We start from the raw sequence: 18209 nt of genomic DNA, 5'->3' as shown, positions 1-18209 counted from the left end.
AGGTGGCCGCAAATTATCCAGAGATTTTGAAGAAAATTGTGGAAGAAGGGAGTTATTGTGACCAACAAATGTTTAATGTCGATGAAACTGGCCTTTTTTTGGAAGTGAATGCCTTCCAAGACTTTTCTGGCCAAATCAGAGAAATCTAACCTGGTTATAAAGTTGCAAAGTCGAAAGAACTTACTGCTATATAGCAATATGTGAGCCATTTGGAAGCACATTCTTCCACATTGTGCAAATGATTTTAGAGCCTTTTCAAATGAATATAAGTTAATTAAATCTCATTCTGAGAAATTGAGTAATTCTAACTTGCTAAATTTAGATGCACAGTGGGAAGATCCTGAAGAATATGAAGAAAATCTAATCACTGACATGCCCAAAGAGATTTCACAGAAACAATTAAAATATTTTTCGTACAATCAAAGATTTTAAATAGCAATGCTTAGAGGTTGATCCTCATTAAGAGAGAAGTAGTAAAATTTGCAGAAGTAGTAGAAGAGGCAACAGGGCCATACCATCAAGTTGCATGGGAAAAAAAAGAAACAGAATGCCTGCCAAACTACTTTAGCTCAATTCTTTGTTAAGAAGTAGAATAATAAATTTATATTCTGAATATGCTTTATTGTCCTTCAGCTTCATGATTTTCTTTTAACTAGGCCCTGAGACATACCCTAATTATTTTATTAAAAAAAAAAATTAAGGATCAAAAAAGAAATTTAAGGAACGAATTATACTTTTCCCCATAGGTTATTATATTCGATTAGTGCATTTTCGATTAATGCACCTGTTTTAAAGAACGCATTAGGCACATTAATCGAGGGATTGCTGTATAACATAATGCTTTTTCTCGTGTCAAATCATGTGAAACACTAACTAACTTTTTGCTGATTGTGCTAAGTAGACATTTTTTTGTCTAACAGTGCCCGTTTGAATTTTTTTGCTTTTGGAGACTATAAATGGTGCCACTGCATTGATTGCTGTTTGACTCAATGTTTGTGTACAAAATCTACATTTTGTTACCAGTCACGATATGAGAAAAAAGTTCATCTCCTTCATTTTCATAACACTCCAACATTTTTTGAGCTGATTACACTTGTTGCTGTTTATGCAATCGGTCAGCATTTTTGGGACTCATCTGGCACACAATTTCTTATACCCCAGCTTTTCTGTCACAATTTCATGAATAGCTGTCAGACAACGTTCATAATTGTGAAACGATGATCTTACGAACTTTCGTTTTACTCTTTCCACCAAATCGTCTGTCACCACACCTGGCCAACTAATGAGCGTTTCATATGAACACATTATAATTTATATTGATGCACCTTTTAAACAAATGACACCATTGTGTTAATCTTACTGCCACTCATTATGTATTGCCTGTAAACCTTACAAAGTCGTTAGTGAATTTCTGCAACACTATTGTTTTCTGCCGAGAAAAACTATCATATCACAAACCTCACAATCGGCAGAATTTTTTTTATCACAGCACTAATTATAAATTATTCATAAAAGACAACAAATGATAACACGATGAAAGTAAAATGGTCAACAGCTAGCCAAGGAGTCACTCTATGCTACCACACAATGTGCAGCTCCCCCCTCTCATTTGGCAGTAAATTCTGAACATACCTTAATTTCTGGATGTGCCATATAATAAAATGAAATTCAGTATAGTAAACCATCCAATATCTATTCCTTTCATCCCCAGAGGTTTGCTGTAGCAAGAGGTTAGCATATACAGTAGTCTTCTAAATTTCAGTCTCTTATTTCTGAAACAGTATTAGTATTCAGTTTTGTCAATCTCTTTGTACAGGGATGTGTCAAAAAGAGTAACATGAAGTAGCAATAATTTTAATACTATTACACTGCTCAAAACAATTGGGGGATATTTTGGTTTTCTTGTAAATTATAAAGTTATAAAATAATTTACAAATGTAACATGTTTATTTTAAAATATTCTTAACATACAACAGTGTAGAACATGCAACTACATACAAAATTATGTTAAGACTTGTCAAAATGTGTTGTCTTAGCCGTATTAGCATGTGGGGGATATAAAAGCATGGCTTGTTGCACTCACTTCCACAGTGTGCATAATTATCACTTCAATTGTAAACTTATGTACCACCCATTATTTTGTTAAAAATGGCAGAGCAACATGATATCCTGGAATCCATGGCTTGGAGAGCCATTGGTTGATTAGAAGCTGGACAAACACAAATTAATAATGCTCAAGCATGCTGTGCATCTCAAAGCGTAATTTCACAACTTCGGAATCGCTTTCTTAAAGCTGTATAACTGAGAGGAGACCTCCACATAGCCTTTAAAGGAATGCGGAGAACCAACCAGGGCTTCTGACCTAATGTCCAATCCTCACCTTCTCATGGTGCACCCTGTTGAGTATCTACTTGGATACTGAACGAACGAGGATGGGCTGGCAATTTGGGATTTAGCCGACCAAATTGTATTCTTATTGGTTAAACCCAAATAAAAAATGATGGTACAACATGACAAAATTTCATGCCGGCTGGGGCGTTGCCCGGATAAACAAGGCCCCCGTTGTTTTTGCCAGGGAACCAGGGTGAACAGCGAAAAGTCAGCTACTGGAACCAATCTGAAAACAAACCCCCAACTCAACATCACCAGACTTAAAGATCAGTACTATCAACGTAAGAAGCCTGAATGGCAAAGAAATGGAGCTAGCTAAAGAATTAGATAAGTGCCAGATCGACATAATAGGAGTGACTGAAACAAAAAAGACCAAAACTGGTGAGATCTTTCTGAGCAATAAATACAAAATGTTATATTCAGGCAATGACAATCAAGGAAAAGAAGGAGTAGCCATAGTATTCAACACAAAATACGAGGTTAATCTTATTGAATGGCAGTCAGTCTCAAGTAGAGTAATGTGGGCAAATATGAGAATGAGGAACTGGACAATGAGACTTATTTGTGCCTATGGTCCCACAGAAGGTTCTACTAAGGTAGAAGTGGAGGAGTTTTTTGAGGCTTTAGAAAAAGCAACAGACACAATGAAAAATGAAAAGTTGGTCCTTGTTGGGGATCTAAATAGCAGAGTACGAAGTGATTGTCAGACATACAAAAATATTTTGGGAAAATTTGGAGAAAAGAGCAAAGCTAATAATAATGGCAAATATCTGTTGGATTTCAGCTCAGGACATGGACTGGTTATTACTAACACCATGTTCCAACATAAAAATGTGCACAAATTCACATGGAGAGAAGAGCAAGGAATAAGAAAAGTCTCACTGACTATATTATTGTTGATAGTGATGTTTTCTCCCTGGTGCAGGACACCTGAGTGTACAGAGGATTTGAAATTGGAAGTGATCACTATTTAGTCTTGAGCAGGATAAAATTGAATTTCATATTGAACAGAATAACATGTAAGAAAGTTTTAAAGCAAATAAAAGTTGAGCAGCTCTCATATGTGAACTGTAGACTAAAATACACAAAGATTATTGAAGAAAAAATGAAAGAGTTTGAGAACAGGAATCAAACCTTGGAGATTCAGTGGCAAACTCTGAAGAAAACATTGATTCTGCGAGAGAGGCATGTGGTGAGGTTGTCTGTCAGGATAAAAAAATCAGAACTCCCTGGTGGACACAGGAAGTTAAAGAGGCAGTGAAGGAAAAGAAGAAAGCATATCAAAAGTTCCTGTCAAATAAGTCAGCTTGTGCTCTTAGAGAATACAGAGACAAATGCAAGAATGCTAAACACTGTGTAAAACTAGCTAAACAAAAGTCATGGGAGGACTTTGGCAAGAATATATAAAATAAATATCAAGAAGGTGGCAAAATATTCTGGAGGTTGTTGAAGAAGCTTAGGAATGGAGGAAAGAGTGCTGTAAAAGGAGTTAGAGATGATAAAGGTGACATGAAAATGGGAGAAAAAGATATCCTTGAAGTATGGAGTAATTACTTTGAAAAACTGCTAAATGAAACAAGCAGTGATGACAGCACAGTGGTAAAAAACACTGACCAGGCATGCAGTCAGGAATACATATCCATACTTGAAGTAGAAAAAGCCATCAAAGGCTTGAAATGTGGAAAGGCAGCAGGAGTAGATGATATTCGACCAGAAATGCTGAAGTATGGTGGTATAAGAGTCTTACAGTGGCTGCACTGTATAGTTCAGAAAGCCTGGACAGAGGGATGAATTCCCAATGATTGGAGTAGAGCTCTCATAGTACCCATATATAAAAAGGGAAATAAAACTGCATGTGAGAATTATAGAGGTATTTCCCTACTGAGTGTTCCTGGCAAGATCTATGCAAGTATACTTGAGAATCGGTTGAGAAGAATTGTGGAAGAAAAGCTTGGTGAAGAACAAGCTGGATTCAGGCCAAATAGAGGCTGTCAGGATCATATCTTCAGTTTACGACAAATAGTTTGAGAAAGCATGGGAATATAACAAAGATCTGTATTTAAGTTTTGTCGATTTGGAAAAGGCATATGACAAGGTGCCAAAAGAGAAGCTATTCAATACGCTGCAGTTATATGATGTCAATGGGGCATTATATCAAGCAATACTTATTTGAGTTGTAAGTCAGCAGTTAGAATTGAAGGAAGTAAAAGAAGATGGTTTAATGTTAAATCTGGTGCGAGACAAGGATGTACATTATCGCCTCTGTTATTCATTAATCTATATGGATCACATTATGAAGGAAAGTGGTATTAAACATGATATCAAAATTGGAGATGTTAATGTCAGCTCTTTGCTTTATGAGGATGATGTTATACTTCTAAATAAATCCACTACAAGTCTGCAAGATTCTCTGACTAAACTGAATAGATGTTGTAATAGATATGGTATGAAGGTCAGCAATAAAAAGACAAAGACAATGAAAATAGGCAGAATCATTGAAAATGTCAACTGTGTTGTGAATGGAGAACCTGTGGAACAAGTAAAACATTTCAGCTATTTAGGCAAGATTTTTACTGAAGATGGTAAATTAAATATAGAAATAGACAACAGAATCAACAAAGCTGGTATGGTAGGAAGTCAAATGAATAAATTCATATGGAATAAGAGACAAATTAGTTGGAACACGAAATTAGCTGTATACAAGACAGTGTTCAAACCAGTTTTAACTTATGGATCTGAGAGCTGGGTCAGAAGTAAAACACTTGACCAAGGACTAGTGATTGCAGATATGAGAGTCCTGAGAAAGATTATAGGCGTGAACAGATGGCATCAATGGCAATATCATATTAAAAATGAGGATATTAGGAAAGAACTTGACATTGTCAGCATCCAGGAATGTGTTAGCAGAGCTAATCTCAGGTGGTATGGTCATTTAAACAGAATGGGTGAAGAAAGATTAGCAAAACAAGTGTTCTCTGCCAGGTTGGCAGCAAAACAACCCAGAGGAAGACCAAGATATAGGTGGATTGATACGGTATAAAGTGCCTTAGACGATAGAAATATAAGATCTGATAATGTTGGAGTCTTGACAAGTAACAGACTGATTTGGAGGAAAATTGTAGATCGGAAATTAATAATGATGTAATTTTTTTCAAGCAGTACCATCATATCCTGTACACCCCTTGAGGGTACATGGCAGGAATTTGATGATGATGATGGAATCGCTTTCTGGAGACAGGAAATGTTGAAATCGTCTTCATGCCATAGGTTTATATGCTCGAAGGCCAATGGTTTGCATTCCACTTACTGCATATCACAAAAGAGGCCAAAGAATTTGGGTACAGGCACAAATGAGGATTGGGCTCGTGTACTTTTTAGTGACGAGTCCAGGTTCAGTCTGCAACCAGATAACCGACGTATCTTGATATGGCATGAAAGTGGAACAAGAAATGATCCATAGTTTGTTTGTGAAAGACCCCAAACATCAAGGCAGGAGTTTGATGGTATGGGCTGGAATAAGTATAGGTGGCCATAGTGATCTCTATTTTATCAGAAACTGATCCTTAACAGCCCAAAGGTATCATGATGAGATTTTGGAACCTATAGTTTGTCCATATGCTGCTGCAATTGGCCAAAAATTCATTTTTATGGATGACAATGTTCGTCCACACCATGAAAATTTGGTACAAGAGTTTTTGGCTTGAGGAAGAAGGTATTGAACGGATTGACTGGCCTGCCTGTTCACTGGATTGTAATCGAATATGCCTGGGATGCTTTAGGTAGGCACGTTTCTGCTCGACTGGTGCCACTATGATCGCTTTAAGAGCTCAAAATTGCTCTCACAGAAGAGTGGGGAAATATCCCACAAGAACTGTTTGATCATCTTATCTGGTCCATGTAATCAAGATGTACCAGTGTCTTGGGTGTTAATGGAGACCATACGCCCTATTAAAAATTAACAAAAGCGTTTTTGGCTATTCTTGTTAAAATTATTTCATGCTAAAATGTATAATTTGTTAAATTTGTAATAAATATCGATTATTTAAACAATATCAATTACACCCTATCCATAAGTAAGAAATATTTATTCATGTATAAAGTACCCAATAGTTATAATTATTTGCAGAAATTTATAATTATCCGACAGAAACTAAAATATCCCCTAATTGTTTTGAGCAGTGTAATAACAATTATCTCTAACGTTTTGACTAGAGAGAGATGCTATAGACACAAATATGTACATGGATAATCAAATAAAACTTGATTATCTTCTTCAGCATATATAATGTAAAAGAATGATTTTGATGCTAATCAGCACAACAGATGTGAGAAAGTGATGCGGCATAGTGGCATCGCTTTCTTTTTAACTTGTAAAAATTTTTTTTGTTGCTGTCGTAAGTTTTTTCACTTGGTCAGACAATGAATTATAGATGCCAAGAAATTATATTTTTGGTTTAATTCTTTATCCAAGTGTAAGTAAACAGTTTGTGTGTGAAGAGGCTGATGACTTCACATCAACTGCCTTGGTATCCCATAATTGGTCGAAAATGGTCTAGATAGTGGTCGTTCCCACATAGCATTATACATGTCCAAAACAGAGTGTTGTGCTTTACATTATGGGATACTAAGGTAAGTGATATGAATTTATTAGCCTCTATATATAAGTAACCCAGTTGTGAAGATATTTCATGTGCACTCTATGTTTGCTTACACTTGGATAAAGGATTAAACCAAGAATATAATTTCTTGGCAACTATAAATCCTAAATCGTTTTGCTAAGTGTTGTGTATGTGTGTGTGTGTGAGAGAGAGAGAGAGGCTAATGACTTCACATCAACTGCCTTAGTATCCTATATGCTTTATTCTGGTAGTATTGTAGTGAAAGTGCAGCAGAATTTTCAATAGCATTCAGTTGCAGGTAAGGTCCAAGAAAATCAACAATAAACTGGTTGATCAAGAGGTCTGAAACATTAGGCTACTATGATTGACACTTAGATGTTTGTAAAAAGAGAACAGCGACATCGGTGAACAACATTTAGCTGTTAACGAAGTCTTTCTGTAAAATGTCTATTGCAACAACTAGTTAGCATCAACTAACAGGATTTTAACTGGAATTCATATCATACCAAATGATATGAATTCCAGTATGAGATTGAAATGCACCATAGCATCAATAAATGTGTCAAAGATGATAGAGTTTATTCTATGGTCCATTTCTGTAATTTTAGCAATTTTTAATTTTTCTACAATTCTTTGGAACATATGGGAGTGATGATTGATAAAAAACTGAAATTCAGGGAGGATATTGCAAATGTGGTGAAGGTAACCCAGAGGATTGCTGCAATACTGAGAAGGACGCTGACCTGCAGAGATAAAAGAGTTATCATTCTGTTGTATAAGACCTTGAACAGACCACACTTAGACTATTGCTCTCAGGTTTGGTCCCCAGGATTTGAAGGGATAAATTAACTGTGGAAAGGGTACAGAGGCAGATAACAAAGATCGTTTCAGGACTGTACAATGTCGGAATTGACTGAGGGAATGTGGACTGCAGAGTTTGGTGGATAGAAGAAGGAGAGGTGATATGATTGAGACTTTTAAACTGTTGAGAGGCAGTTATAGGGTAGACATTGGGGAGTTCTTTCGCTTGGTTGAACAGCGGGAAGGAGTGATGACAAGGGGCCATCCCTGGAAGTTGTGAAAGGAGGCTGCGAGCAAGAGTGTGAGGAGTGGTTTCTTTGCATGGAGAATGGTTGAACCATGGGATGTATTGCCTGAGAGAGAGAGAGAGTGTTTAGAGCAAGAACAGTCAATGGTTCAAGGAGTTGTATGATAAACTTTGTGTTTCCTAAAAACGACCTCCCACGATGAGTCTTTTGTTCTTATTATCATGGAGGCCTGGATAATAATAATAATATCTTGTTTCCAGGTAAGACATATTAGCACTCTTATGGTTACACAGGATCTTTAAAAAGTCACACAACTAATATAAAGACCAGTACTTTCATGTGTTTCACTAAGTATTTAGTATCAGTGTAAAACATGTGAAAGCATTTGTATAGTTTGGTGAATGGGTTGGCAACTGTTCAGGCAGAAAACAATTTTGAAACACCTCCAAAGCAAAACCACAGTTGTAAACATTTCATTCAGGATGTTTTCGTTGTTGAGGTATGAGGCATATTTTGGTTCAAAATCACTGAATTCAGAGACATTTCACAATGTGCAAGCCCATACAAACTGCAAATTTAAAGTTAGTGAAGTACAGCATTTTCATGACACAGTATGATAAACAAGAAAAGGAGTAGAAGTGTATCAACAATAATGAAATCGTTTCTGGGCAGGAGCAAATGAAAATGATAACAAGAATATCTCAAGCAAATTATTATTATTACACCCCTCCATGGAGCTGGCAGACTCATCATGAGAGGTTTATTCAACTAACAACATATTTATCATACTGAATCTTAAAATCTGTTACACTCTGTCCATTAACAACATATTTTAGTAATGCATTCCATTCACTGACAATTCTCCATGTAAAAAATCTATTCACACACCTCTTCACTGCATTCTTATATAACATCCAATGATGGCCACTGGTTCTACCCCTCTCACCTTCTACTCTTTTTATAATCTCTGAATTAACCCAATAAAATCCCATCACTAACTTAAATGTCTCTATCATATCACCTCTTTTCCTCCTATCTACCAAACTATGCAATCCACATTTCTTCAAACCCTCTCTCTCTCCATAGCCAGCATTCCAGAGGCCTGGTATTGCTTTAGTCACACATCTCTGGATGAGTGACTAAAACAATATCAGGGCTCTGGAATATTTCCACATCACATTGAAAAGAAGATGACCAAATCTGAGCACAATAGTCTAAGTGTGCTCTGACAAGTGCTTTATATAGTGGCACAACCACCTCCTTAACCCTACATATGTAGTTAGAATATTTCTTATCACAGCAGCACTACGATATGTAGTCTTTGCAACACTTGCAATATACCCCTTAAACTTCAGTTTACTTCAACCATCACTTCCAAATCTCATCCACTGCCTGCAATACGGCACCATCAATATAGTATACAGCCTTATATTTCTGCACTCCAAAATGCAACAGCTTACACTTATTAATATTAAAACTACAACCCTGCTCCTTGGTCCAAGCCAAAAGTCTATTCAAATCTTCCTGAAGGGAATTAACATCAGCAGTACTACTTATAACTCTCCCCAACTTTGCATCATCTGCAAACAACTGAAGATCTCTAATCTTTCCACATGATATATCATTACAAACAAGTTAAACAGCAGCATGCTACTGGATATGAATGTCCATGAACTGTCAACATCTTTTTGCACAGCTCATCTATCCGACGTGTTGATGCTAGTTGACTAGCATCAACACGTCGGACAGATTAGCAGTGTCAATATCTCATTAACAGCTACATCTTGTGAAGTTATCACTGAATCCAAAATGCTGAAGTCTCTAGTTGCTTCAGTCACATGCTGCTTAAGATATTTATCCCTCAGAAATTCAACAAACTCACTCATTGTTCCCACACACACAATCTCCTCCGTCCATTCTATATTCCTGTAATTAGTCTCCCATCAGGATCACCTTCTTTTTTACATGCCCATCCAATTTGCCAATCATTTCACAATCAGTATTCTCTACATTCCCTGGCCTATAACAGCCTGTTAACTTCAACTGCTACACTTGTTGACACAATTCCTCTGCAAATGTCACAGTAGACTAGCCTTTCTGTGATGCTTCACAGATGTGCAAAATATCTACTTCTATCTGTGCAGAGTGTAGGTTATTTATGAATTCAAGAAACAGACAAAGATAAACAATGTACAACTATCATTGGTTTCAAAGTTTTGAAACTAGTGATAGTTTCTATGTTGGCAACCAACATGAAATTTTAGACATAACCTTTTTCTTAGGTAAAGACTGGTTCCATTTGAGTGTTATGCCAACAGCTAAAAATTCAAGGATGTAGATTACAGAGGACCTTTATGTTTGGAATGAAGAGCCATTCCATAATGGAAAACTGGTGGTGAGTATATGTCATTTTATGAGAGTATATCATTGGTTCCTTGTTTTTCACAAAAAGTGTAAATGCATAATAAATCAAGGCATCATTCACTACTTGATGACAATGCTGGAGATAAACAAATGTGACACTTGATTTGCAAGAGACTGAGCCATCATCCAAATGAACATGCTAAATGATTTCTTTGGAAAGCAGTGATAAGTAGAAGCTTTAGCTGTCATGTAATCTAAATTTAACATCTATTTCTTATTGGGGTTAAAAGAAAGCATGTACTCTAACATTCCCAGAGATTTGGATACACCAAAGCAAAATGTTGTGCTGGTCGCTGCTGTTACTTGTGCAACATTTATCTGTTTTCACAAACATGTGTGAGCATGTTATATTATGCTTTCAAGAGACAGGTGTTGATTACAATATGCTGTTGTATCCTCAGAATGCTCCGTTAATATTCAGCTGGGTTATGATTAGATACTCAGTGCAAGTTAGTCAATCAAATATTACATACATATATATTGGGTTATGTGATCTGTATTAACAAGCAAATGACAGAAATGCTTAGAAGCCATGCTCTCCATCTTTGAAATGTTGACAGTGTCCTCGAAAAAGATTTTATTACATTACTCCATGGCATGGTCCTCAATCCAAACATTCTTCCTACAGGGAAGTTTGAAAGTGTGTGTGTGTGTGTGTACACACAGACAGAATTTTAGATGTTCTCTATGATCACTTTGGTGATTGTGTTATTATTATTATATTTATTATATTATATTAAAAAACAATTTTTTTTTTAAAACAGCTCAAATCACCTGCCATGTGCTTCAGCGACCCATGGATGTGAAGCTGGGAAGGGTTATTAGTAATAGTGCAGATGTGGTAGTCCTGCAAGAGGATTTGAATACGTGAGACAGATGGGCAAATGAATGGGGATGTCAGTTTAATGCAGCAAAATGTAAGGTCTTGAGGTTTGGGACACATCGATGGGATGCTGCATACTCTATTGGAGGAGCTATACTGGAGGATGTAGAGGAGACAAAAGATCTGGGGTTGATGATTGATAGAAACCTGAAATTCAGGGGACATATTGCAAAGGTGGTGAACATAACACAGAGGATTGCTGCAATAATGAGAAGTATGCTGACCTGCAGAGATAAAAGAGTTATCATTCCAATGTATTATAAGACCCTGATCAGATCACACTTAGACTATTGTTGGTCTAAGTGTAGTCCCCAGGATTTGAAGGGGATAAATTAACTGTGGAAAGGGTGGTTTCAGGACTGTATAATGTTAGTTATGAGGATCGGTTGAGGGAATGTGGACTGCAGAGTTTGATGGATAGAAGGAGAGGTGATATGATTGAGACTTTTAAACTATTGAGAGGTGGTTACAGGGTTGACACTGGGGAGGTCTTCTGCTTGGTTGAACAAAGGGAAGGAGTGATGACAAGGGGCCATCCCTGGAAGTTACAAAAGGAAACTGTCAGCAAGAGGGTGAGGAGTGGTTTCTTTGCATGGAGGGTGGTTGAACCGTGGAATGCATTGCCTGATAGAGTGGTGAGAACAAGAACAGTCAATGAGTGGTATGATAGACTGTGTTTCCTAGGAGGGACCTCCTACAATGAGTCTTTTGACTCCTTGGAAGCCTAAATAATAATAATAATTATTATTATTATTTAGATTTTTTATTATTATACATGGACGATATTATACATGGAATTATGTATTATTATACATTATTATTATTATTACATGGACTATTGTGCCCAAATTTGGTCACCTGGTTTTCAGAAGGATGAAGAGATGTTGGAAAGGGTCCAAAGGCGACTGACTAAAGGTAGTTTCTGACCTCTGGAATGTCGAGTATGAGGAAAGATTGAAAAGATGTAATTTGCAGAGTCTAGTGGAGGGAGATATGATAGAGACCTACAATTTGGTAAGGGGTTGTTATAGGATCAATGGTGGAGAAGTTCTACAGAGAATAGTGGGAGATCAGGGGAGAACCAGAGGTCATCCCTGGAAACTGTATAAAGAGGGTGTGAGTAGGGGAGTGAGAGGCAGGTTTTTTTCGTGCAGAGTTGTGAATGATTGGAATGCCTTGCCTGAGAGTGTGGTGTCTGCAAGGAGTTTGAATGTGTTTAAGACGCGGTATGATGAGATGTGTGTGAGATAAAAGGACCTCCTAGATGAGTTTATTAAACATGAGGTCTTGTTTAATAATAATAATTATTATCTGTCTGATTGTTGTGTTATTATCTGAATGATAATGTGTAAAGAAACAATACCCACAGTTGAACTGAAAGAAATTGAATAAATTGTTTTCAGAATCATTCTTAGCACACAAGCAGAATAGTTACTGATTTTTAATGTAGATTACAAACAAATTTTGGAAGTCAGTGGTTTGTAGCTGAACATGTTTTCTACTCAAAGATTATTCTTTCAAGTATGCTATACTAATTAATACTGCCATCATTTGTTACATTATGTACATTGAAAAATATAAGCACTTGACTTTTAAATGATTTTTTTTTAATATCTAGTCCATGTTTTGTGATAAAAATAACAGTCTGTTCATATATTATTAAAAAAAATAAATAAATAAAAAAAATAAATAAATAAATACCTCTTTCTCCAGGAAATGGGAATATTTTAATTTTTTTTACTGGAAGAACTCCTACTTGTCCATTGGTCTTAACTTCTCGCTCTCTGTTAAAAACATCAATTTGAAACTGACTGAACTGATTATCTAATTATTAGAACTGATTATCTAATTATTACATGATAAATGATTATCATAAGTTATTAGTAATACACTGATAATGTACTGCCACCCCAAAGTTCTAAACTATTTAAACCAATATGATGATAAAATTAATATCTATAACTCTTGCCTACTTTATAGAAACAAATTTTTTTCTTTTCTTCCTATTGGAAATTAGAATAATGTCAGGGCATCTCTCCATTATAAAATGTTTTTCCTTGTGTATGTATATATATATATATATATATATATATATATATATCCCTCTATGCTGACCATCCACTTTCCTTTCTATTCTGATTAGTGTGGTCCAGAAGCTTGGTTAGCCGAGTGGTTAGCGTATCCGCTCTCCAGCCAAAAGGCTGCGGGTTCGAATCCCGCCGTGGGCATGGATGTTTGTGATTGTCGGTGGAAATACTAGTGGTGGTGGTCATCGGTAGATGGCGTTGGCATAGTTAATGGATTGAGTGGTGGAGACATCGTTGTACAGCAGGTGCCCTCCCTCGATGAGTCTTTGAACTCCCTGGAGGTGTCAAATAATAATAATAATAATAATAATATATGCTACAGAATCCAGTACTAGCTTGACCTTACTTGTTTCTAATGACTTTATTCCTAATTTTGTCTATTTTTATTCCCAGATTTCCATGAAAATGCACTTCTGCCTGAATAAACACAGTATTTAGTCAAGTAGACATGCATTCTCACAGAAATTTTTTAATGTTGAAATCTGTTTGGAAAAGGCCATGATGTTATCAGCAACTGCTGATGTGAGAGAAATCCAAGAAGTCCATCAGTGAACTGTGCATGAATGTATTAAAGTTTAAAAGGTAATGCTACTTCTCTTAGTGGGGTTTAAAGCAGTAAATGCAGGAAGTTGGAGTGAATGAAAAAGTTCAAGTGTTGGCTAGTAGTATCAACTGTGTGAAATATATGAATTCCAGACGCATTCCTTCTAAGTGTTCAGGATGCAGTTTATGTTTTCAATATTTCTGCCTATTTTCACAAATCTTTGTCTTTTTAATGCTGATTTTATAGAAGTTATTTAATTTGGTCAGGGAATCCTGAAGACTTGTCCTGGATTTATTTAGAAGAATAACATCATCCACATAAAGTACAGAGCTGAGATTAACATATCTAATTTTGATATCAGGTTTTATACTACTTTCCTTCATAACATGATCCATATAGATAATGAATAACAGTGGAGATAACATACATCCTAGTTGCACACCTGATTTAATATCAAACGATCTTCCTGTACCTCCTACAATTCCAATTGCTGAAATACCTCAAATAGAGACTATGTATTGCTTGATATAATGTCCCATTTACACTATATAACTTGAGTGTTTTGAACAGCTTTCCTCTTGGAAAGCCTTGTCATATGCCTTAAATACATTTAAATATATTTAAAAACTTAAATACAGATCCTTGTTATATTCCCATGATTTCTCAACTATTTGTCTTAAAGTGAAAATCTGATCAGGACCACCTCTGTTTGGCCTTAACCCAGCTTGTTCTTCTCCAAGTTTCTCCTAAACATTCCTCCATTTCTAAGCTTTCTGAATAGCTTCCAGAATATTTTACCACTTTCCTGATATTTATTTTCAATGTTCTTAGCAAAGTCTTCCCATGACTTTTACTTAGTAATTTTATACAATGCTTTGGTTTCTTACATTTTTCTCTGTATTCCCTAAGAGCACAAAGTGACTTACTTTCCAGTTACTATTGATATACTTTCTTCTTTTAATTGACTGCCTTTTTACTCCTTACACGATGGAGTTGTGATTTTTTAGCTGTTTTTCTCAAGAATATAAGAATGCATAAATCATACCAGGAACACTCAGTAGAAAAATTCCTCTATAATTCTCACATTCTGCTTTACTCGCTTGTACAATGAGCACTCAATTACTCTAATCATATGGAATTCAACCCACTGATCAGACATTCTGAATTATGCAGTATAGCCACTGTACATGACTTTCCACTATAAAACTTTTATACCTGTATATTTTAGCATTTATGATCAAATATCATCTACTCCAGCTGCATTCCTCAGTTTTCATGTCCACTTTATCATATTTAATTCCTTTAACAGTACTTTTTCCTCCATTTCTAAGCTTTTTCAATAGCTTCCAGAATATTTTACCACCTTCCTGATATTTATTTTCAATGTTCTTACCAAAGTCTTCCCATGACTTTTTTTAGCTAATTTCACACAATGCTTTTCTTTCTTACATTATATCTCTGTATTCCCTAAGAGCGCAAGGTGACTTACTTGCTAGAAATTTTCAATATGCTTTCTTCTTTTCCATAACTGTCCGTTTCATTTCCTGAGTCCAACATGAGTTCTGATTTTTCTATCCTTGCAGATTACCTTACCATGTTCTTCTCTGGCTGAATGAATCAACGTTTTCTTTAGGGTATGCCACTGAATCTCTAAGGTTTGATTCTTGTTTTTAAACTCTTTCAGGTGTTATTGAAAAATAAAGAGTGTTTTAAAAGGGGGTATACAACTTTTAGGTATACAACACCTAAAGTTTCAACACAGTTAAAGTTTGATATAACTGCCTCCAGTAATTCTGCAAATTTGTCCCCATCTGTAATCAATTTCCTGCCACATGCAGCAGAGCAATCTAGTGTAACTTCAGCAATGGCAGCAGTAATTCTGGAAAAGCTCATCCAAATTGGCTGGTAGTGGTGGTACAAATACTCGATCTTTTGCAAGTTCCACAAGAATAAATCTAACAGTGTAAAGTCAGCGGAACAGTTACCATTATTATTAGCTTTGCTCTTTTTACCAAATTTTCCCAAAATATTCTTGTATGTCTAGTAATCATTTCCTACGCTGCTGTTTAGATCTCTAACAAGGACCAACTTTTCCTTTTTCGTTGTGTCAGCTGCCTTCTCTAATGCCTTGAAAATTCCGCCACTTCTTCCTTATTGGAACCTTCTGTGGACTATAAGCATAAATAAGTCTCATTGTCCAGTTCCCCATGCTGATATTAGCCCACATCACTCTACATGATATTGCCTGTTCAAGAAGATTATCCTCTTATTTAGAGTTTAATATTATAGCTACTCCTTTCCTTGATTGTTATTTCCTGAATATAACATGCTTTCGTTGATCATTATTGCTGAAAATAACATCCCATACTTATTTAGTAAGATCTCACCTTCTTTTGTCTTCTTTGTTTCATTAACACCTGTTATGTTGATCTGGTACTTACCCAATTCTTTTGCTAGTTCCATTTCTTTTCCATTGATGATGCCAATTTTGATCTCTGCTGATGTTGAGTTGGGGTTTGGGTTTGTTCCGGTAGCTGACTTTTCACTGTTTGCCCTAGTTCCCTAACAAAAACAACAGGGACCTTGTTTATCCGGGCAATGCCCCAGTCGGCATGATATTCCATCATGTTGCACCATCATTTTATTTGTGGTTTAAGCCAATAAGAATACAATTTGATCGACTAAATCCTAAATTACCAGCTCATTCTCATTCGTTCAGTATCCAGGTAGATACCCCACAGGGTGCACCATGAGAAGAGTAGGATTGGATATCAGGTCAGAAGCTCTGATCAGTTTTCTGTATTCTTCAAAAGGCTATGTGGAGGTCACCTCCCAGTTATCCAGCTTTGACCCATAAGTACAAGAGCTAATATAATCGATAATATAAAAACTTCTGTTTGTTGTACATATGGTTGTTAACTAAGGAATTTTATCCAAATCAGGTGAAAATTGATCCAAAATGACATAGTACATTGCACTTCAAATTTCAGAAACTACACTGGTGTCCAAAATCTAAACATGAACACCATTTCTGAAGATTACAACTGCAAATTCAGATGAATCAGCTAGTGGCAATTTATATAACTGACAATTTGGTGTAGAAAGTGGGTAGACATTCAAAATTTCAAATCGCACACAAAGGAGTCACGTGGTAGTACTGTACGCCCACAGATGTGGACCCTTTGACACTGCTGCGCATGTCAAAAGAAGGAGAATACATTCAGATATTAGGGTAATCAATGCGTTCCGTGGGATGATTGTTTGTATTATTATACATCGGAAAATTAGTTTTTCTTTTATGAAAATTCTAGTTCTTAAAGTGGTAACTATTTTGCTTGTACAACAGTTGGAAAATTTACGTATAAAGCATGTGATTTCATGTGTTGGTGACCAATTCGTACATCCTTTATTTCTTTCTCCCCCTTTAGCATGAGTTGACTATTCTTGGCACAAAGCCAAGATTGGCTCTACAAAGTGTGGATGTACAATACTCAAAAGAATAAAAGGCAAAAGGCTGTGCTAAGCAAATTGTGTTTGAAGGAAGTTCTTATCATGAAGAAATAAAGTTGCAAACTTGGATGTCTTGTAATATTTCAAAGACATTATCTAGATGATTTCACGTGGGGAAGAATTATTGGAAAGTTAAACATAGCCACAGAATACTGATATTGCCAGAGAGAGAGAGAGAGTTTGGAATCTCACAAAGTATTGTATCCAAGCTCTTGGCAGCATTTCAAGCCAATGGAAGGTGTTCCATATGTTTGCTAAGAGATCACCCTCTCTACCACGAAGACAGATTTTTGGTTATAACAGAAAAGCATAATTGATGCACCACAGCAGATGCTCGCAAGTTGGCTCTATTCAAGCACAGGTACGCAGATATCTTGACAAATTGTGACAATCCATCTGCAACAAGTAGGTCTATACATGGCTGAAGGCCTGTCGTCTGCATCACATTATTCACATTTCATCAAGAGCACGTTTTCAATGGTATTGTATCCATAAAAATTGGACAAGACACTGGGTTAATGTACTTTTTACAGATGATTCGTTTTAGTCTTTCCTCCGAATCTAGACAACCCTTGATCTGGCATGAATGTGGCACTGCTTACCATCGTGAGAATGGTCTTAAAAGGCATAGATGTAATAGTCATTGTTTGTGGAGGCATTATGCTTAATGGACACACTGAGCTGCAGGTGCTGGATAAAGGG

General features: G+C 36.2%; 1 protein-coding gene across 1 annotated transcript in view; it reads right to left on the bottom strand.

The window, feature by feature from the left end:
• LOC150100977 (protein grainyhead-like) overlaps positions 1-18209 on the bottom strand; it is a 267013-nt gene that overhangs the window by 62611 nt on the left and 186193 nt on the right. Inside the window, exon 14 of the mRNA XM_090401949.1 lies at positions 13068-13150. Coding sequence (XP_090258075.1) covers positions 13068-13150 — 83 coding nt within the window. The remainder of the gene's footprint in view (positions 1-13067; positions 13151-18209) is intronic.

The sequence above is a fragment of the Typopeltis vanoorti genome, chromosome 12 (genome assembly GCF_054136105.1).
Source record: "Typopeltis vanoorti isolate ZY-2024b chromosome 12, IOZ_Tvanoo_1.0, whole genome shotgun sequence".
Classification (NCBI taxonomy): Eukaryota; Metazoa; Arthropoda; class Arachnida; order Uropygi; family Thelyphonidae; genus Typopeltis; species Typopeltis vanoorti.
Note: the sequence above shows the minus strand (reverse complement) of the source record. Positions and strands in the feature narration are given on the sequence as shown.